Genomic DNA, 23,359 nt, shown 5'->3' on the forward strand with positions numbered 1-23,359 from the left:
TTCCTCATTCAGTTAAAATAGCCCATTACATAAGCACCTCCAATTGAAAAAAAGCTAAACATCACTGGTAAGGAATCCTTATTTATTTTAAGGAATCATCTTGGGGTGAGGTGGGAACAATAAAATTCTCAAAACAAGTCTGAGTCCTAGTTTCATAGGCACAGGTTTTCAAATAGAAAGACAGCCCTGATGGAAATGTGAAGAGAAAAGAGTAAAAGAGGGAGATACTGCAGTCAGGAGGTTTACTATAATCCCAGTGGCAAATGATACTGAGTTTGAATGTACAAAGGAGGTAGAATCGATAGGCCACATGCTGTTTGTTTATGGAAGTTAAAAGGTCAGAGTGAAGAATAAAGGTGACTACAGGATCCCAACTTAGGTTACTCAGAGGAACATCAGAGAAGGGGACCAGTTGAGCTGGCACTGCTCGTAAGACATTCATTGAACTGGTCATGTCAGGTAGACAGGTGGATGTACACACACCCCTAGGGACCAAGGGCAGGGAGCCAGAGATAACTTGAGAGATCAGGGCATATGGTTGATTGAAATTAGATATAATCTTTGACTTCTAAGAAATAATAGTTTACTTTTAAATAATAAGTATAAAATTCATATAATATATCTTGTTTTATATTAAATATCCCGTAGCTAGTGGACTATTGTAGTATGAACAAATTATTTATTTTGAAATATTGAGCAGTGTGCTGATTTGATTAAATTAATAAATTCTGCTCTTCTACAGATATAAATGAATGTGACGAAGATCCCAACATCTGTCTTTTTGGTTCCTGCACCAATACTCCTGGGGGCTTCCAGTGTATCTGTCCCCCTGGCTTTGTGCTATCTGATAATGGACGGAGATGCTTCGGTAAGCTTTGAAATCACTTCTCTGTCATAATTCGCTCTTAGAAAAGTCAAAGTTAGACAGTAACCCATCACACTGATCTCTGTCACTATAAAGTACATGTCTATGGCAAATATATCATCTGTGAGTTAAAAATGTAGGTCTCAAAAGAATTTACACTGGACAAATTTTAAGGTACTTTGATTTATTGGCTCCGTTTTCTTCATATTTTAAAGTTTTCAGGCTAAAAGAAAAATTCTTGTTTTACTCTTCTGTTATGTTGTTGACATAGATTTGTATGTACATTCATATATGGCTTGTCTTTTATGTGATTTAACCAAATGAAAGTTACCTACATTTTTTTTAGGCAACAGTGTGATGGTCGAAAAGAGATCTGGAAATCATTTTAATATTGAGCATAATTTCTCAAATTTTCAAGGCACATTATAAAAATATTTTAATCACATTAAATAATTAAATAACATGTTATAAACAAGTCAACTGAAATTGGCAAATGAAATCAGCCACTGAGGATTTCCAGACCTGTCTTTTAGTTGCTAACCTGATCTACATATGTTCAACTCATAATAAATGTTCTGTCAGAAATAGAGTTCTGTACAAATTATTCCATCTTTTTTAATGACCTATAAGGAGGTCTGTGATTTTGCTTTCTTGAATAGATACTCGCCAGAGCTTCTGCTTCACAAACTTTGAAAATGGAAAGTGTTCTGTACCCAAAGCTTTCAACACCACAAAGGCAAAATGCTGCTGTAGTAAGATGCCAGGAGAGGGCTGGGGGGACCCCTGCGAGCTGTGTCCCAAAGATGATGAAGGTGAGATCAACAACCTAAAAAACACCCCTTTGCACTGGTTTGGGAATTTTTGTTAGGAGTAGGTTTGACTACATAATTTATGAATATTTTGAAGGTGAAATTACCCCCTCACACGTAAACTTGAGTGGTTCAGTGAGCAAACTTAATCTGAGGGACTTCTTTCAACATCTGTATTCAACATGTGTAAGCACAGGAAATTACCCTGTTATTTCATTCCCTCGCTCTCCCCCCCCCCCCCCCCCGCCCCAAGATTAGTATTAAATGCTTTCAAGGAAATTAGAAAGGTGCGAGAAGAAAATGAAAATTCCAAATTGCTGCGGGAGTCCCATTGTATCACAGGCTAGGGCTCTCAGGATCTTAAAAGGAAGCTGAGTCAACACAATGGCCATTTGCTGGAAGAGACCAAGAGCCTCCAGGTCTTGTAGGCACAACTGAATTGTAGGCTAGTTCCCAGCAAGCTCAGGACTGGCTTGGCCTCCAGGTCAGAAGTGGTGTCTATGTGTAATGGGCAGAGAGGGCTCTTCAGCCGCTCAGTGAGCAGAGAGCAGAGAGAACCAGAAGCCCTCAGTAGGTGGCCCCCCAGAAGGAGCTGGGAAAGCTCAAGGGATCTTCTCTAAATAAGTTCAGTGCTGCTTTTGAAATAAATAATAAAAATAAAATAAGAGGCTCCTGATAAAAAGTTTTATAAAAAAAAAAAAGACGTCTAATTGCACGTAGATTGTTTATCAGCTTTTAACTTCTCTGATAGTTGAGACTCTTCAATGATGGAGAATTTGTATTTTTTTCTCTGTAGTTGCATTCCAGGATTTGTGTCCTTATGGCCATGGAACTGTTCCTAGTCTTCATGATACTCGAGAAGGTGTGGTTGGATATATTTCACTCCTATAGTCTTCTTTTATACGAATATATTATTATTCTTTATTTTATAAATCCTGCTGATTTTCCTGTGTAATACCTAGTATACTGTATTTAGTATACATACACAATATTTATTGTATATCACATGCATTACACTTATAAGACTATGTGTGGTATATGAAATGTGTATTTCTCTGATAGAAGTGTTTATATGTTTTAGAAATTTTAAGTCTTTTGAATAGGTATACACAGTTTCAGCATATCTTTTCATATGAGGAAGTTCATGGGCAATTCTGTATTTTAGATGTCAATGAATGTCTTGAGAGCCCAGGCATTTGTTCAAATGGTCAGTGCATCAACACAGATGGGTCTTTTCGCTGTGAATGCCCAATGGGTTACAACCTGGATTACACTGGAGTACGCTGTGTGGGTGAGTGTTGAATCCACATTACTTAAAGTTCTACTTTATGTCTCATATTCAGCAAAAGGTCTCTCTGGTACCCTGGATGGTGGTGGGATTTGCAAAGCCAGGATAAATGGCTAGTAACTGCTCTTTCTATTCCCGTCCTACATTTTCCAGTAGGCCTGGTTTATGTGAAAGTGGAGAGAGTTGCCCAAACTCTGCCTTCAACCAAAATATACAAAATCTGATGTGTCTAGAGATTTATAGTTGCCAAAACCACTAACTGGGAAAGAGATCCATTTTACTTTATGACTTTCCACGCCTGCTCTTGCAGCAGAAGACCACATCCCTCCCTGAGTTTTAGCTTCAGGGCAGGCATGGCTGTCTGGGGGGTCAGAGCACACTTGATCCTTCAGGGTCCTCAGGCCTCTGCACTTCACAAAGGCTGGTCAGCCAAGGCCAAGGGAGGAGTTTGGGGTGGGAGACAAGAGTCAAGTATGCCCCCCACAGAACTTGGAAATGTGTGAGGGTCAGGTAGATATTCATGGGTGTGCTTTGATTACTAAAACTCCACCAAATTTTATGGCATTTTCTTATTCTTTTTCAGATACTGACGAATGTTCAATCGGTAATCCTTGTGGAAATGGTACATGTACCAATGTTATTGGAAGTTTTGAATGCAATTGCAATGAAGGCTTTGAGCCAGGACCCATGATGAATTGTGAAGGCAAGTGATACTTCTTTTTTTTTTTTTTTTTATGAACAACAGACATTTATTTCTCCCAGTTCTGAAGGCTGGAAGTCTGAGTTCAGGGTACCTGTGTGGTTGAATGACGGCCCTCTCTGGTCACAGACTTCTCTCTGTGTCCAAAGGGAAAGGGATCTCTTTGGAGCCTCTTTTTTTTTTTTTTTTTTTTTAATTTCTTTATTGATTAAGGTGTCACATATTTGTCCTCATCCCCCCATTCCCATCCCACCCCTCTCCCCACGCATGCCCCAATCCACTGTTGAACTTAACCGTTGGATAGGCTTATATGCATGCATACAGGTCCTTTGGTTGAACTCTCCCCCTCCCCCCACCTTCCCCCTACCCTCCCCTATCCTCCCTCTGAGGCCCGATAGTCCGATCGATGCCTCCTTGCTTCTGGTTCTGTTCTTGTTCCTCAGTCTATGTTGTTCATCATTTCCCCTAGATGAGCGAGATCATATGTCACTAGATATATACTAATAAGAACTGAATGTGAGACGAGCAATAATAGTTATGCTGACAGGCAAATGAATCAATCTGTAGCGAGCTTCCCCCTGGACCAACAGTTCTTTTGAGACCCAATTTTAATGTCCAGTAGTTCCTTATGTGTACATGTCAGCACTGACCCCTCAGCTCTGGATGGTGGACAAATGGTGGTAATGGAGGTCCGACTCCCTCTGGTTTGGTCTCGGCCGAACCCAGGGGCACGGCGTCACCCGGACTAAGGGGCACGTGGCCTCACCCATACCCAAGGGGCGCGTGGTCTCACCCGGGCCTGGGACCCAGCCTCACCCGGATGGATCCAGGGGCGCACGGCCTCACCCGGACCCAGGATCTGGCTTCACCCGTACCCAGGGACGCTTGGCCTCTCCCAGACCCAGGGGCACGTGGCCTCACCCGGGCTTAGTTGCACAAGGCCTCACCTGGATCCAGGGACACATGGTCTCTCCCGGACCCAGGGACGCTTGGCCTCTCCCAGACCCAGGGCCACTTGGGCTCACCCGGGCCTAGGTGCACGAGGCCTCATCCGGATCCAGGGACGCATGGTCTCACCTGGACCCAGGGACGCTTGGCCTCTCCCAGACCCAGGGGCACGTGGCCTCACCCGGGCCTAGGTGCACGAGGCCTCACCCGGATCCAGGGACACATGGTCTCACCCAGACCCAGGAACGTTTGGCCTCTCCCAGACCCAGGGCCACTTGGGCTCACCCGGGCCTAGGTGCATGAGGCCTCATCCGGATCCAGGGACACATGGTCTCACCCGGATCCAGGGACGCTTAGCCTCTCCCAGACCCATTGGCACGTGGCCTCACCCGGGCCTAGGTGCACGAGGCCTCATCCGGATCCAGGGACACATGGTCGCACCCGGACCCAGGAACGCTTGGCCTCTCCCAGACCCAGGGCCACTTGGGCTCACCCGGGCCTAGGTGTACGAGGCCTCACCCGGATCCAGGGACACATGGTCTCACCCGGACCCAGGGACGCTTGGCCTCTCCCAGACCCAGGGGCACGTGGCCTCACCCGGGCCTAGGTGCACGAGGCCTCACCCCGATCCAGGGACACATGGTCTCACCCGGACCCAGGGATGCTTGGCCTCTCCCAGACCCAGGGCCACTTGGGCTCACCCGGGCCTAGGTGCATGAGGCCTCACCCGGATCCAGGGACACATGGTCTCACCCGGACCCAGGGACGCTTGGCCTCTCCCAGACCCAGGGCCACTTGGGCTCACCCGGGCCTAGGTGCACGAGGTCTCATCCGGATCCTGGGACACATGGTCTTACCCGGACCCAGGGAGCAAGTGATACTTCTTATCATTTCTTCTTTAATGTCTCTGTTTTCATTTATAACATTCTCATATTCAAGTGATGATCATTCCATCACAAATGTATTTACTTTACTTCAATAAGCATAGTTACGATAGCTGCTTTAATGCCCTTGTCTGGTAATTCCAGCATCTGGGTCATCTCAGAGTTGGCATCCATTGATTGTCTTTTCCCTTGAGCCATTTGCCTGGCTCTTCCTTGTGTTGGTTAATTTTGGATTATACCCTGGGTGTTGTGAATGATATCTTCTGGGATCATTTATATTGCTTCCACAAATGTGGATGCTTTTTTCTTAGCAGGCAGTTAACTTGAATGAAAATGAAAGCAGACTGACAGGCCTGTGGAAGACAGTGGTTCAGATTTCAGTTCTGCTCTTTAAACCTAAACCTTAGTGGCTAGCCTCTTTGATTCCACACACCCCCCCGCCCCGCCGACACACACACACACACACACACACACACACACACACACACACGCCTGGTTAAGTCAGCTGCTTGGTCTGGCTTTATACCAAAAAGAAAAATATATATATATAGTGTTTTTCTGTCAGTGGCCCTCTCCTTTTTGGAGTTACCCCTCACTCTTCAGCTGTCTTGGTTGCCCCAAGACTCCTACAGAAGCCAAGAAAGTTTCTACTGAAGATTTAGCTGCCAGGTGCTGTAATTTTTAAAACAATAAACTGGGAACATTCCTTGCTGGTTGTTTACTGAGTTTCAACTACCACCAAAAACTACTTTAGATAGTTTTTGTGTGTGTGTGTGTGTGTGTGTGTGTGTGTGTGCACGCACACACGTGCGCCGGCGTGCATGTGCATTTAGAGCTTGTAATTGCTATTTCTGGGAGGATGAGCTTGTTAGTCAAGTGATACTTTCTCCATACCAGAAGTGGAAGTTAGATTATCCTATTGCTTTCTGTATAACTGCCAAGTAAATTCATCAGTGTTTATTTAAACAAATAATTAGAGCCCTAGCCTGAGCCCCTGGCTTCCTATTTCTTTGATCAGATATCAATGAGTGTGCCCAGAACCCTCTGCTGTGTGCTTTCCGCTGCATGAACACCTTCGGGTCCTATGAATGCACATGTCCGATTGGCTACGCCCTTAGGGAAGACCAGAAGATGTGCAAAGGTAAGGCCACAGGCGAGGAAGTGGTTAGAACTTTATTTACCATGCTGGGAATATATCTTCTTTCAGAGCTTTACAGAAATGTTTATGATAGCATTTTACTGGTAGGTTTTCATACCTAGAAACAAGACCCTTGATGATCTGTTCAATCAAATCAAAAATAAGATGGGTTGAGGAGCTCACAAATTGTCACACTCTTGGGCTCTTCATAAAGCAAAGATTGTCCTTTCTGGGACTTCTTACCAGTAGGACCAATGTTGAAACTTATAAATCTAAAATATAGCCAACAGTTTAAAAAGATGGCGCTCCTACATGATTACATTCTCAGACTCCAAAAACCAAATGTATGACTTAAAAGTACTAAACAACCTGAGTGGCATGGCTCATGGTTTGATTCCTGGTCAGGGCACATGCCTGGTTTGTAGGCTTGATCCCCATTGGGGAGCATGAAGGAGGCAGCCAATCAGTAATTTTCTCTCATCATTGATGTTTCTAACTCTCCCTTGCTCTGAAATAAATAAATAAATATTTTTAAAAATAAACAATGGTCTGTTTCTGATAACTTCCTATTTTTTTATTTTTTTATTAAAATTATTTTATAGACCTGGACGAATGTGCCGAAGGGCTACATGACTGTGAATCCAGAGGCATGATGTGTAAGAATCTGATCGGCACCTTCATGTGCATCTGCCCGCCTGGGATGACCCGGAGGCCTGACGGAGAAGGCTGCATAGGTAAGGCTATAAGGGATGATGTTGCTTATTTAATATTTCTACTCCAATATAGATTTATAGCACTATTACCAAATCATCCTAACTGCAAGGCAATTATTTTCCCAGCTGTTTCAAGCTGTCCTAGACTTCCTCCATCTCAGGGTCCAGCCAATGCAATAAGCTCTGGATAATGCAGTGGCAATTATGTCCATCCTAGAATATATGCCCTCTTGTTTTTCATAATTCTGTGTCCTGTAAATCTAAAACACTAAATTTAGAAGTGTAAAAAAACTCCTTGCAGTAATTATGCTCAGATAGCAAAATAAAAGTATGAGTTAATGGTCTCTCTATCTTTTTTCTAATCATTCCATGAATAAGGAGAGTAGAAGCAGATAATCTCCAGAACCCTATTGCAGGCCGGATATCTCTGACCTTGGCCATATTTTCAACATATTTGAACTTCAATTAATGTACCTATAAAGCAAGGAGGTAGGGCTGTTTCTCTAAGATGACCTCAAGGGTTTAAAATGCTATGATATTACAATGCAAGCCAAAGTCTCATGCCATGTAAGCTGGCCGTGGCCCCTGCATGTTATCGCAGCACTTCTTCCCAAAGATGCTGTCCCCCGGGGCACTGAAGCCTACTTACTACACAGTCTTCCTTCTCCTTGAGAATGGGTGGCTCCCCTCCTTTAATTGAGAACCTACTGCTCCCTCCGAACCTCCAGTACTTAGAGAAATGTGGGTGTTTTGGAGGAACATTTGAAGAGTACTAATACATTTTTATTTTGGTGAAAAACAAAATAAGATTTCTTTCAAATGACTCTGTTAGCGATTGCCTGGTGCTAGCACTGGAATAGAGAGTGGATGCAGCTAGACACTAGGGGTCCCTTTGGAAGATGGAAATGTCCTAACACTAGTTTGCAATGACTGCACACTTAACTTATTAAAAATCATTGAATTGCACACTTAAAACACACAAATTATATAGCACCTGAATTATACCTCAATAAATGGGGAATTCATTAACATTATATAAATATAATTGGGGAGCAGGCTTCATTTTAAAGATGATGGAATAAAAATGTGTTACTTCACTCCCATCCTGTGAAGATTTTAGAACTGTGACAAGGGAGGGAGAGAACTGTTTTAGATTAAGTGAAGAAGTGGTCACAACTGAAAAATATCTTTGAAATAATAGACAAATTCAAACAAAAACACAGATGTTCAGCAGCATATTTTTCCTTAGGCTTTGGCAGAATACATATATCTCTAAAAGTAACTGCCCCGATTTAAAGTGTTCATCCAACAATCTTCAATTAGAAGGTAAAGACATAGGCGAATGAGAGAGGTATGGGATATTTCTGTAGCAGCCCAGTTCCGTACTGCAATGTCAAAAGACGCAGAAGTGAAAGAGAAATCGTGGTGACATTCTAAGACTTTACTCGGAGCCACACTGACCTCCTAAGTTACCTGAAAGCTTGCGTGTACATATCCCAAGGACAGAGAGCATCTCAGATTTGGTGAGAGTGTATTTATACAACAGCCTTGAATTGAAACTGTGGGTTGTGCCCAGTTCAGTACGGGTGATCTTCTCCTACACCATTTTTCAGAAAATAGCTGAACTGGAGAAAATTGTTCAAAGACAAATAATTACACAAAACTACAACTAATGTGTGTGTGTGTGTGTGTGTGTGTGTGTGTGTGTGTGTGTGTGTGTATACACACACTGGGGTGGGAGGTGGGTAGACAAAATAAATTAGACTAAGATGCCTCAGAAAACAAAAGAAGATTTTAAAAAATGTTTTAGTAACTCTAATAGATATCAATAAAATTCAAATAGAGAGAAGAGATTGAAAAAAGACAAAGCAATATCAAGAGATAATGGTCTATCAGAGCTTAGGAAAAAATAAAGCTACCACAGAAATTAACATCACATTAGAAGTAATAAAAAATAGAAAGGGATGACAACACAGCCAGTAATGTGAATATGGAGGTAATTAATAAGAAGATGACAGGGGTAGAAAACAAAGTCAGTATAAGTATAAATGAAGTCCCTGGGGGGGAAAGAAAACTGAACAATAAAACAGGGAAAATGTTTAAATATATTTGAGTATTTGTAGAAGAAATTCTTGTAGAAAATATTTAAATCAGCATATCAGAAGAGCCCACTGCTCCATGGAACACTGTTTGGAACAGTCACTCATTTATTCAATTATCTACCAAACATCTGTTATGTTTGTGATTCTTGGGATATCATAATAAACTGGAAGGACAAGTTTTCCCATCTCTACCCCAACCCCACTCTCAAGTGGCTTATGTTCTAGTCAGGAAGAGCATTCATCAAACAAATAAAGAAGTAACATGATAATTTCACAGAGTGGTAAATCTTTTCAAGAAAATAAGATTTAGTGACTGAGTGGGAACTACTTTAGAATACACTTCTAAAGAAGCCTTCTCTGATGATTGACATTTGAACTGGGAACTAGAAAAATAAGGAAATAGCAAGAGCAAAGACCCCTAAGGCAGGAATGAAAGCCAGTGTAGCTGAAGTCCAAAGGTAGGCACGGGCATTGCAGAACATGGTGAAGAGTTGGTTTTATGCTAAGGGCATGTGGCAGAGTGACTCGGGGTTTGTGCCCTAAAGATGGATGGTGAGTATGAGAACTCTAGTTTCATACCTACTAGCCCTATGACCTAGGGCAAGTTGGCCTTCCCGCGTGCCTCAAATTTCCCATCTAAAAACAAATAGGAATGATGAGGTCACTTACCTCCAAAGATTATTGGGAGTGTTAAATTAGGAAATTCATGTAAAAATCCTTAGAACAGTGCTTGACATATAGTTACATTTTGATTAAGGGCTAGTTATTATTCTCTAATTTACATTTTAAAAGACCTCTGATTGCTTTGTAGATGATGCATTGTAAGGGTGTGAGAGCAGAAGCAGGCTTCATTTAGGTGGCTATTTTAATCATCCAGATGAGAGGTGAAGGAGGCTCAGATAAAAGCATAGACGTATAGAAATGTGGTGAAATTGGCAGATTCGGAATATACTTTGGAGATAATCAACAGAACTAGCTGATGGATGGATTGGATATGGTGGATGAAGGAAGAGGTATAAAAGATGAGTTCTAGGGCATTTACTGGAATAATTGGTTGGATGAAGCTACTATTAACTGACAAGGGAAAGACTGGAAGAAACAGGGTGATTACAAGTATAAAGTTTTGTTTTGACTATGTTAAGATGTGGTTTAGCTTTCCAGTGATAACACCAAGTAGGCCATAGCTAGAGATTGCTGGCAAATAGGTAGTGTTTAAAATCATAAGATTGGATGCGAACACCGAGAGAGAATATAGAGAGTGGAAGAAGTAGTGACTGACCTCTGGGCACCACAATATTTAGAGTGATTAAAAATGGTGAGAAGACACCCTGGCCAGTTTTGCTCAGTGGATAGAGCATCAACCTGCGGACTGAAGGATCTGGGGTTCGATTCCAGTCAAGGGCACATGCCCAGGGTGCGGGTTCAATCTCCAGTAGGGGGCGTACAGGAGGCAGCCAATCAATGATTCTCTCTCATCATTGATGTTTCTATCTCTCCCTCTCCCTTCCTCTCTGAAATCAATAAAAATATATGTTAAAAAATATTAAGAAAACTAAAAATAAGTTGCCCACAAGATAGAAAGTTCTCCAGGTCATTGTGAAGCTATGAGAGTTACAAGAATGGATTATTCTAACACATAGGGAGTAGTCACTTTGTCTGATGCTGCTGAGATATAGAATAAGACACAGACAGAGAAGCAATAATTATACTTGGTGACCTCTTCAGGAGTAGTTTCCATATCAGGGTAGACCATAAGGGTTACAAAAAGGACCCAAGATTAGGAAGTGGAAGCAGCAACCATAGGTCATTCTTTCAAGAAATTTGCATGGAACCACAAAAGAACCCAAATAGCCAACACAATCTTGAGAAAGAAGAACAAAGCTGGAGGCATGATACTTCCTTATTTCAAACTATATTATAATATAGTAATCAAAATATTATGGTATTGGCATAAAAACAGACACACAGATCAGTTTTGGAGAGAATAGCAAACCGAGAAATAAACTCATACATATGGCCAATTAATTGTTGACAAAGGAGCCAAGAATATACTATAAGCAAACACAGTCTCTTCAATAAGTAGTGCCGGGAAAACTGGACAGCCACATGCGAAAGAATGAACCTGGACCCTCTCTTACACCATACACAAAAATCAACTCAAAATGAATTATATACTAGAAGGTAAGACCTACAACCATAAAACTCCTAGAATAAAGCATAGGGGTAAGCACCTTGGCATTGGTCTTGGCAATGATTTTCTTTCAACACCAAAAGCAAAAATAAACAAGTGGGACTGTATCAAACTAAAAACTTGTGCTCAGAAAAGGAAACCATAAACAAAATGAAAAGGCTACCTATGAAATGGAAGAGAATATTTGCAAACCACGGAACTGGTAAGGGGTTAATATCCAAAATATACAAAGAATTCATACAACTAAATAGCAAGTAATAATAATAATAATTGATAATAATGATAATTGGATTTCTTAAATGGGCCAAGAACCTTAATAGACGTTTTTCCAAAGAAAACATGCAATGGTGAACAAGTATATGAAAAGGTGCTCAACATCGCTAATCATGAGGTAAATGGGGAAAAAACACACCCCATCCTATCTAATAAAAGAGTAATATGCAAATTGACCATCACCCCAACACACAAGATGGCTGCCCCCATGTGGACACAAGATGGCCACCACAAGATAGCCTGTAGGGGAGGGCAGTTGGAGGTGACCAGGACTGCAAGGGAGGGAAGTTGGGGGTGACCCAGGCCTGCAGGGGAGGACAGTTGGGGAGAACCAAGCCTGCAGGGGAGGGCAGTTGGGGGCAACCAGGCCAGCAGGGGAGGGCAGTTGGCGGTGACCCAGGCCTGTAGGGGAGGGCAGTTAGGGGCAATCGGGCCGGCAGGGGAGCAGTTAGGCATCGATCAGGCTGGCAGGGGAGTGGTTATGCGGTGATCAGGCTGGCAGGCAGAAGTGGTTAGGGGCAATTAGGCAGGCAGGCAAGCAAGCGGTTGGGAGCCAGCAGTCCTGGATTGTGAGAGGGCAGTCAGATATCCTTCGAGGGGTTCCAGATTGGAGAGGGTGCAGGCTGGGCTGAGGGACACCCCCCCCCCATGCATGAATTTCGTGCACTGGGCCTCTAGTAATGAGATATTACCTCACACCTATTACAGCGGTTGTTACAAAAAAAGATTAGTGTTGACAAGGATGAGGAGAAAAGGGAACCCTTGGGCACTGTTGGTGGAAATGTAAATTGGTACAACCACTATATGTGTTCCTCAAGAAATTGAAAATAGAACTAGCATATGATCCAGCAGTTCCACTTCTTGTTATATATCCAATGGAACAAAACCATTCTCTCAAAAAGATATCTGTACTTTCATGTTCATTGTATAATTATTTATAATAGTCAAGGTATGGAAACATCCTAAGTGTCTGTGGGTGAACAGACTAAAAAAATAATAATATGTGCAAATATGCTATCACTTATATGTAGAATTTTTTTAAGTTGAACTCACAGAAACAGAATGTAAAAGTGGTTGGGGAAATCACAACAGGTTAGCAAAAGGGTACAAATTTGCAGTTATAAGATGAATAAGGTCTGAGGATCTAATGTATAACATGGTGATTATAGTTGGTAACACTGTATTATATAATTGAAATTTGCTGAGAGTAGAACTTAAATATTCTCACACAAAAAAGTAAATCTGTGATTGATGGATGTGTCAATGAACTCGATGGAAGGAATCCTTTCAGAAAGTATGTGCATCATGGTGTGCATTTTATCTCACAATTTCATTTGTCAATTATACCTCAATAAAGCTGGAGTAAAATAAAATGGGAGTCAGAGAACTGAGCAGAAAAAAAATTTTTTTTGCCCTAAGGGAACAAAAATGTGGTAGTAGCTGGAGGGATAATATGTTGAGAGAGGTTATTTTTTTAATCATGCTGAGGGAATGATTCATTGAAAAAAGGAGAATTGTGAAGTCTGGAAGGTAATCCAAAGTACAAGTTCAAACACTTGACCTTTGAGAAAAACCAGAGATACTTCAGCTGTTGAAAAAGAACAGGAGATTGAAAATGAGGGTGCAGACAGGTGGTTCATTGTAGGGAGATGAATGAGTTCTTAATATGCAATAGTCATTTTAGAAAGCAGGAGTGTGGGCATACTAGGAAGGATAGTAGGATTGTCAAGGGAGTATCACTACCCATCTGAGATGTCAGTCTTGCACTAAAGCAAGACATAGTCTGTTAGCTGCACTGCATCAGGCACAAGTAGGTAGAAGGAAATGAGCATACATAGGCGTAATGGACAGTGAAGTGATCAGTCATTGGCAATCCTGAAATTGCCAAAGCATAGAAAGTGGAATGCTGGAAATCAAAATTTCATAGGTGGCACAATATCACACCAACATACACCCTAGTAGATTTACAAATTTGAACATCAAAAAAGAAAAGAAAGAAAGTAAAGATGGGGAATGAATTTTGTTGGCTGTAGGCAACCAGGCAGAAAAAGAAATTACCTGCAAGGTAGGAAAAAAATCAGTGTACTCTTTTTCCAAGTCTCAGTAATTCTTAATGCCAATGGTAGCATAACAAAAGTAAGCTAGGCCCAGCCAACATGGCTCAGCCGTTGAGCATCTACCTATGAACCAGGAAGTCATGAGTTCGATTCCCAGTCAGGGCATATGCCCAGTTGCGGGCTCGATCCCCAGTAGGGGGCATGCAGGAGGCAGCCAATCCATGATTCTCTCTTATCCTGGATGTTTCTCTCTCTGTCTCCCTCTCCCTTCCTCTCTGAAATCAATAAAAATAGGTTTTTAAAAAAAGTAAGCTAGGATTTTGAGGCATATCTGGTATCTTTCAAATACAAAAACTATATTATACATTATCAAATGTTGAGGCACTCAAGAAGAGCCCTTCTTTAAAAAAAAATAGCTCAATTCAAACAAGTAAAATAAAGATAAAGGTGAATGAGGGATAGGATTAAATAAAAAAGACAGACCTTGAACTCTCAAGTTCTAGGAATAACAGACAGTATGCAGTTACTTAAATCCATACCTTAGCTCAATCCTTTTGCATATATTTTAAATTTTCCACAATAAGTTATTTTTGCTAAAAGGGGAACAATATCTACACCAACATACATCATGATGAATTTCAGAACACTTAAGAGCAGAATGTAAACCCTTACTGTATAAATCCTTTTTTCTCTAGAAGGAGAGAAAAACCAGATTTCCTACACATGAACAGGAAAATTGGGTAAAAGGAAACAAGGGAACAATACTTTAAAACATTCCAAGGAAAAATACTTTGGAACTGAAAGTCTATACTCAATCCAAGTGAGAAAACAAGCAAAATTGTCAGAAGTGTGTTTTAGAATATTTACCACACATGTACCTTCTCTAAAATGATAAACCAAAGTATATACTCTAATATATTTTCTTAATTAATTCAGGAGGAAGTAGTAGTACAAATGAAACAATGGTGAGCCAAGAAACCAGTAAACCTCATAATTTGGTTAAAATAGATACTCATGGTGGATAAAAAACATAAAAAAAAACACACAAAAAATTTCTAGATCACAAAGACCTGGCAAGTACCACAGGGAGAGAACAGAAAGAAGTAAACTCTTGGCAAGGTACTTGTTATTGCCAGAAGTTTTTTAAACAGATACTTATTAGCAAAGTATTAATTAAGGGTGTGTATTGAAGTTGTCCCATGGTTACCACTAGAAGAATAGAAAGAAGATTATAACTTCCAAATATGAGTTTGGGATGAGAAAGGATGGCATAGGAAACTAGACTAATTTAATAAATATTGAGAGAAGGGGGCAATAGCATGGTAGATATAAAACAATATAAAATGACAGGTAAGAATCCAATTATATCAGTAATCATAATAGATATAAATAGTTGAAATGGCTGGTTAACAATAAATGTACTTGTAAAAAAATTTTTTTTAATCCAGGTTGGTGCTTTTTACAAGAAATGTACCAAATCAAAATGTGAGAGAGGTTGAAAATAAAGGATTTGGAACAAGATCTTCAAGGCAATTGCTGAAAAAAAGAAAGCACATGCAAAATAAAAACCAATAAATTGGTGAAAATTTAAAAATATATAAAGATGAAAAGAACAATTTATCAAAAAGATTTCATTGTCTTGCACTTTTTTACACTCCTAACAACATAGCTTTTTTGGGGGGGGGGACCTCAAACAAAATTTACAAAATATTAAATAATCACAATAAGTAGGGGTATAGAGAATTTTAATAAAACAATTTGCTCTTTTACTCTACTCACCAGCCTTCCCTAGCACCTACCACCCGTATGCCCCAGTTTTTCTCTGATATCACAAAACTGGCATCCTCTTCCCCAAGATTCTTCTCCTCCTTGTCTGGTGTCTATCCCTTTTGGACATCAATTTTCCAGTTCTTAATCAAACACCACCCCTTCCCTGCAAGGGGGGACAAAGAGGAAGAGCACACTTTGTTAAAAAGAGCCCACCTGGAAGATGAGTTAAAGTTGAAAATAAGTCAGTATTCACACATGACTGGTTTTATCTCATATTAGTATTTTGGTGACATTTTAAACAAGATACAATCCATTAGAAGGTCATTTTAAATTATAATTTTATAATCTATTCATTATTCACATTATTTGTTTTTCTAAAGATGAAAATGAATGCAGGACCAAGCCAGGAATCTGTGAAAATGGGCGTTGCGTTAACACTATTGGGAGCTACAGGTGCGAGTGTAATGAAGGATTTCAGTCAAGTTCCTCAGGCACTGAATGCCTTGGTAAGCTGATATATGAGTGTATTTTACTTGGTAAATAAAACATCTGTTTTATGATGTCATCACAGAAGAGCTCTACATATATGTCCTTGTCTACTAAACAAATCTCTCAACCTGAGTAATCCACATACCTCTTCCTGAAGATACACACCTATTAAAATGACGTATTTGTCTGTTTGTGCGTTACTTGCACATGTATGTGTCATATAAATAACATTTTAAATAGTCTTCCCAAGATTAATATTAATTAAAGTCTATGGAAAATGTGACTTTAGTAAAACTTACATCAGGGATGATGATTTAATTCCAAAAGAAAATATTTTTAATGTGCGGTAAGCTCTGCTGAATTAATGATATTAAAGTAAAGGCCATATTTTAAAAATGTAATAAAGATTAAATTTTATTTTATGGTACAGAAAAGTGTTTTAGAAAATATTTTCTTATGGAAAATATAAATCTCAAACATTGTGTTGTATTATAATGCATATATTATAAGCCATTTTAGTACATTATGAGCAGGTATAAAAGTATGGAATAGTAAAACTTAAGGCAAACCAAGAGAAATAAGATTACTCATCATTTGATTTGGTGTAAAAACAGCATATTTCAACTACATCAGATTTTTCTCAAAATGATGTCATCTGTTTTAAATCCTAGGAAATTATTAGTCAAGAAAATATATAGTCTATTCAGTCTAGACCTTTACTAACCATCAGCCTTTTCAGATATAAAAAGTGGTCTTTTCTTTTTATATTATTAACAGTTTCACTAGGATGGTTCATAAAAACCATATTAATGATTTCTTGCCTCTCTACATCAGAGAGATCCCTATCCTTGTTCTAAAAACATCTACTTAGTTTAAATGTTTGAACCGTCTTTTAGATGAAGAAAATATGAGAGATTAAATTGAATATGTACCAAATTTATAACATAGTCTAGAATTTTCTTTTCATAAACAACTTCTGATAGTTGTTTGCTTATTTAAAGGGAAATAATTAAATTTGATTTTTCTTTTATTTGGATTCTACAGGAATGGTAGTTTACTATCACTTAGTTGCTGATGGATTAAAGTAATCTATTTATAAAATATGGTGTCACTTTTTGTCCACATTTAACAAACTGTCTATAGTGATAGAACACTTTATGAACTTAACCTCCAACAAAATGTTATAATTGTCAAACCATCTTAAACAGTGTGACTGTTCATATCAAGAATATTTACCTTGTTAAGTTATAGCTAAGAATGAAAGTACTGATTGTCCTGTTTAATTTTAAGTTCAAGATAATGAAGTGTCAATTCCATGACATTGATTCCTATTGACTACGCTGTCATTTCAGACAACCGACAGGGACTCTGCTTTGCAGAGGTATTGCAAACAATGTGTCAGATGGCATCCAGCAGCCGCAACCTCGTCACCAAGTCAGAATGCTGCTGCGATGGGGGACGAGGCTGGGGTCACCAGTGTGAGCTTTGCCCACTTCCTGGAACTGCCCAGTACAAGAAGATATGTCCTCATGGCCCAGGATACACCACTGATGGAAGAGGTAAGGAGTTGAGGAAATTCGTGCATATTATCAAACAGTGAACTTCATTCATTAGAATTAGTTTGAAGGAAAAGTGGGAAAAAATAATAAAAATAATCTATAATATGGGAGTGGGGTGGGGGGTGGCAATGGTAAGATATGTACACATATAATACCTTAATAAAAAAAATTGAAAAAAAAAATCTATAATAATAAAAGCAAAATATGCTAATTCGACTGGACAACCTTCCGGATGAAGCCAGGGCTGCGAGAGAAGCCCGGGTCCCGGGTGCCAGAGGGAAGCCGGTGCTGGTAGCCGGGGGAAGGAAGGCCTACTCTTGCCTGAATTTTGTGCATTGGGCCTCTAGTACAATAATAATCGCTAAAATATTTGTATGTATGATTATGTTTGTATATGCTTTTTGCTAATACTTTTGAGACTTTGTATCAAATCTAAGAGGTAGAATTTATTATTCCCATTTTAACAGATGAGGAAACTAAAGCACAAGCTAAGATAACAAGTAATTTTCCTAAGATCACACCCTTTGTAAGGGATGGACCCAGGAATAGAACATGTCTGTCTGACCCCCAAAGGCCATGCTTGTAACCCACAAACTATACTTATTTAAATAAATGTTATTTATTTATTTGAGTGTGCACCAAAACTTAGTCTGTTTGTAACATATTTACAAAACAGGAACTCTCATAATTGATTAGTGGTTTCTATCTTTTTTGTACAACCAACTAATTTCCTAAAAAATACCATTTTCCTCTATCCCTATACAGATTCCCAAACCTATATCTGATTATTTGCTAATAAATAATCCCTTTCTTTCGTGTCTAATGCTAGTGCAGATTTGAGGCCAATCCATGGGAAATTATCATAAATTCCAAATTAGTGGAACTTCACAAAGAAAGTTTTCTAGATTCCCCCCAAAATAATTCATACTTAGGTTGCAAAATGAGTAAACTTAAACAGGGCTTTCAAAACAGTCTTCGTTTGTTTATCGCTTCCCATCACTGCAGATTATTTTTATGTTCCTTCCATGTTGCCATTCGTCTGAATGATGAAAAGGCACTCAGCACTACCATGAATGCTGGTTGTTAGTTATCTCATATCAATTCCTTAATTTTCTTGGTTTCTGACCAGTTTTATCCTCAAATATATATTGACTTCTACTTGGTTTTTGTTTCGTTTTTGTTTTGGCCCACAGATATCGATGAATGTAAGGTGATGCCAAACCTGTGCACCAATGGGCAGTGCATCAACACCATGGGCTCGTTCCGGTGCTTCTGCAAGGTGGGCTATACCACAGACATCAGTGGAACTTCGTGTGTAGGTAAGGCAAGACATCTCTGCGTCTGGGACCTTGTCAACTACTGTTTCCTACAAGTCACTTACAGTCAGTAGGGTATCTTTATTAGGGAGCTCTGGAATGTACATGTTAGTAAAACGATGCCACTCCTTTCAGTAATGTGGCTCTTGGTATCATCGTAGTTGTCTAAGGCCTTGTCCAATCATGTGGGACACAGAACTGTTCAATTATAAAAAATGAACTTTCAACGTTTTATATTTTAATTTAAGATGTATAAGTGACATTTATTTGTCTTTTTTTTTTATGAGAGAAAAGGGATTTTGGTTGTGAATGTGTGTGTTTGTATATAAAGAGGGAATGCTTTGTGCTTGTTTCTCATTGCTGGTTTTTGCATAATATAAATGTCCAGTAGCAAAGCAGTTTCAGTACAGAAACCTACATTTTTACAATCTCTTTTTCTAATTTAATTTTTTATTGTCTCATGCAGCTGATTCTATCACAGATTGGGGACAAGGGTGATTTGCCTTTATTGAATCTTCCCAAAATATTTAACTTTGTTTTCATTGAAGAAAAAAATATTTTCTCCTTTATGGTTCATCAACTTAACATGATATTCTCTAAATTGCCTATTTCATTAATAAAGCACACCTGGCATGGAAAAGTTAAGAAAAAACAAACTGACTCATAGTAAGCATTTGTCTCACTTGGTTGGGCATGAAAGTAATGGAGAATAGGCTCTTAACCATGTCTTTCAGCATTCTGTGGGTATCATCGATACGTTTTATGAAGGAAATGTAAATTGTTTGCTGTCGATCAGAGTCCTAGCAGAAAAAAAAGGTGGCATAGTCAAATGAGGATAGTTTAAGGAGGGTTTAACAAGGGAACTGTCTATAAAAGTGTGGACAGTGTGTGCAGAAACCACAGGGAGAGTGCTGTGTACTAGGGCCATACTACTCCTGGGCCAAAAGGAGGGAGGGAGAGGTTGCTGGGACCTGGAAGGAGAAAGTTATGCACAGAAGGCTGCCTTGAGAGGAGCTATGACCTCTGATCCCATGACTCAGTCAGCCTGAGCCCACCTTGCAGGGAGAGAGTTGAGACAAGGACCAGCCAGAAGACAGAGGGCAAGAGAGCAGGCTCCTGGGCCCATGAGCAGCGTGGACTAGGGAGAGGACTAGACCTGGCAGGCAAGTGGAAGATTTCCGCACAGTCCATGACCCCACAAGATACTTCAGTGAGTGTCAGCCTGGAGAAGTTCTGCTACATCTACATGTCAAGAAATGTTTTTAAACGCTTGCTTTTAAGTTTATGCTCTCAAATTGTAAACCAGAGTACATTAATCTAAAGAACTGAGTGGGTGTTTTCAACCTGGTCAACTGTCAAGATATTATATTTGTCCAAGATCCACACATTGATCTACAAAGTAAACCAGTGCATTACTTGAGTGAAAATTGTTCTGTGCATCATTTCTCCCTGGCTGTTTTCCATTTTAAGTTGAAGAGGAAAAGCTAAATGAATGAAGGAGAAAGAAGCTAGTTGTTTCTTTTACCAAGAATTTAATCTTCGTGTCACCTTGATTTAGATCTTGACGAATGTTCCCAGTCCCCGAAACCGTGCAATTTCATCTGCAAGAACAGTGAGGGGAGCTACCAGTGCTCCTGCCCGAGGGGATACGTCCTGCAGGAGGACGGGAAAACGTGCAAAGGTGGGGGAAGAGCTCTGGCATTTGTGACCCTTGTCTCTGTCTCTTCGCTCAGATTCAGATTTAGCTAACCAGGGATTCTGCCTCGTGCACCTCCTTCAGTCTCATTTTCTTAGTGACCATTTTATTACTCATAGAAAATTCTAATAAAGGACACATGGTAGGAGGCAGGCAAAATTAAAACCCAAGTTGCAGTGGTTTGCTTCCTAGAGCAACCCACACAGATTAAAAAACAAATAAAATTAAAACAAATTAATTTTGTTGAGGGAAGAGATTGAGACAGATAACTAAAATAAGGTTTTTATTGTCTTTTATCTAAGATTTCATTTCTGCAAACTATCTTTATTACTGCCAGAGTCTAAAAATGAATTGTTAAATTTAAATGTTTTTGCTTTATTAGTATTAAAAATAATTATCAAACTAAATTAGATAATTAAAATAGCTCCAATACTATACTCATATATTGAATTTTATATTACATCTCATCAGCATGAAATTATTAGACTGAGGAAATTTCTGTCTAATTAAATTTTTGAAATACAGATTATGCTCAAGAAAATGAGGTTTTATTTCCAATAAATAAAAAAATAGCAAGCAGTACTGTTATCTTGTACCTATTTAGTGAACCATTATGAGTCAGTTTAATTTTGCACATTTATAAATGAGTACAACTAAAGGGTGTGTGTTTTTAAACTTTAAGATAATGAATTAATCTTGTTTATATCTTATATTGCTTTGTAAATGTACTTAAATATATTTCTCTATCTTAAGTTCCAATCTACCCAAAATCACATTTTGAGTTTTCTGTCAGTCCAGTCCAGCTATTACTTCCGGGTATGATTGGAGTCACAGATGCTGTGTTTTTGCTTCCTCTGGTGTTTATGATGGTGACTTCATTTGGAACCTGAGACCCTGACTCAATGTTTGCGTTAAGACCTACATCCGTTTCCAAATTCTATTTTATTTTTATTTAACCCTCTCCTTTAATAGGAATAAGTGACCAGCTATGTACTAAACTGTCCATTCAATGCAAGAATTATAATCTTTGGATAATAACTTTGAGAACAATTCATGGAAACCACAGTGATTCCTTCATTCAATTTCTTATTTTAAGAAAACTTTGTGTGATGTATCACCTTCATCATCCTATCACAGTAGCCCATAATATTTATGCTGCTTAAGTACGTGAAAAGAAACTGCTTGTCATATGCACATTGAAGCCTATAAAAATTCCAGCAAAAACTTCGGCAGAATATTCCCAGTAGATCAAACACAGATCTTCACGATTTTGCTTAGCCAGACAGCACTGCTCTGATTTGCATGGGCTTCTCTCTCATTTCAGACCTTGATGAATGTCAAACCAAACAGCACAATTGCCAGTTTCTCTGTGTCAACACTTTGGGAGGTTTTACCTGTAAATGTCCACCTGGTTTCACCCAGCACCACACTGCATGTATTGGTAAGACATAACTACAAATGGGAAATCTTACAAACTTTGATAGATGCGTAAAACTTGTACTTAAAATGGTAATGTCTCAATACTTATAGTTAGAACCAATCCCTCATAATTAGTGGTCTAAAAATGTTGCTTTCCCTAGCCGGTTTGGCTCAGTGGATAGAGTTTCGGCCTGCGGACTAAAGGGTCCCAGGTTCAATTACAGATAAGGGCACATGCCTGGGTTGCGGGTTCTATCCTCCTCAGTAGGGGGCGTGCAGGAGGCAGCCAATCAATGATCCTCATCATTGATGTTTCTATCTCTCTATCCCTCTCCCTTCCTCTCTGAAATCAATACAAATATATTTTAAAAATAAAATAAATAAAAATGTTGCTAATAATATAGATTTTTTTCTCCCTCAGGGATAATATTCAAAGGGAAAAAAGGCCTATACTGTGTAGTCTGAGCACACACAGTAGGCATCTTGCAAGCAGTGCCTTTGTATTGCATTTTAAATATGTGTTCAGATAAAATCTGATTAAAGGCTCACTGTAATTTGGACCACGCTAATGAACATTTGGGGATTTTAACCCTTTGCACTCGCTTGCTTTTTTCTCAATTCCTTTATTCTAATGCTAACCGTGTCGAGTCACACTCGACATCCGAGTGCAAAATGTTAATGTTAGAAGACACATATGTTAAGGCTCTTTCAGTCATATTTTTGAAAACCTTGTCCTCAGTCAACTCAAAATATGTTCCACTTTCACATCTCTTGAAATATACTCTTTCTTCCTACTTTTGCCTTTAATATGACAGTGAATACTGGCATCCATCTCCCTAAAGTGCTCTTTTCACATTGGGAAACTTCGCCTTTCTTAGTTCACTTTTTACTTTATGTGGTGAAGTTTGAATCATATAATAATTGGGAGGCTTGATCTTCTCCTTTATCTTTGCTAGACAACAATGAGTGTGGGTCTCAGCCCTCCCTTTGTGGAGCAAAGGGGATCTGTCAGAACACCCCTGGGAGCTTCAGCTGCGAATGCCAACGAGGGTTCTCCCTTGATGCCACTGGACTCAACTGTGAAGGTGAGTTTATTTGCTCAAAAACCCTTAGTCACATACAGCATGCTGTTTTCTTTTTCC

At 39.4% G+C, this 23,359-nt stretch overlaps 1 protein-coding gene across 1 annotated transcript in view; it reads left to right on the forward strand.

Moving 5' to 3' along the window:
- The window catches only part of FBN2 (fibrillin 2), a 265,672-nt gene that overhangs the window by 230,580 nt on the left and 11,733 nt on the right, over window positions 1-23,359 (forward strand). Inside the window, exons 49-61 of the mRNA XM_008141368.3 lie at window positions 743-868; window positions 1,525-1,677; window positions 2,471-2,536; window positions 2,840-2,965; window positions 3,546-3,665; window positions 6,513-6,635; window positions 7,235-7,366; window positions 16,119-16,244; window positions 17,580-17,786; window positions 18,980-19,105; window positions 20,661-20,783; window positions 22,123-22,239; window positions 23,174-23,302. Coding sequence (XP_008139590.1) covers window positions 743-868; window positions 1,525-1,677; window positions 2,471-2,536; window positions 2,840-2,965; window positions 3,546-3,665; window positions 6,513-6,635; window positions 7,235-7,366; window positions 16,119-16,244; window positions 17,580-17,786; window positions 18,980-19,105; window positions 20,661-20,783; window positions 22,123-22,239; window positions 23,174-23,302 — 1,674 coding nt within the window. The remainder of the gene's footprint in view (window positions 1-742; window positions 869-1,524; window positions 1,678-2,470; window positions 2,537-2,839; window positions 2,966-3,545; window positions 3,666-6,512; window positions 6,636-7,234; window positions 7,367-16,118; window positions 16,245-17,579; window positions 17,787-18,979; window positions 19,106-20,660; window positions 20,784-22,122; window positions 22,240-23,173; window positions 23,303-23,359) is intronic.

Source organism: Eptesicus fuscus, chromosome 4, assembly GCF_027574615.1.
Source record: "Eptesicus fuscus isolate TK198812 chromosome 4, DD_ASM_mEF_20220401, whole genome shotgun sequence".
Taxonomy (NCBI): Eukaryota; Metazoa; Chordata; class Mammalia; order Chiroptera; family Vespertilionidae; genus Eptesicus; species Eptesicus fuscus.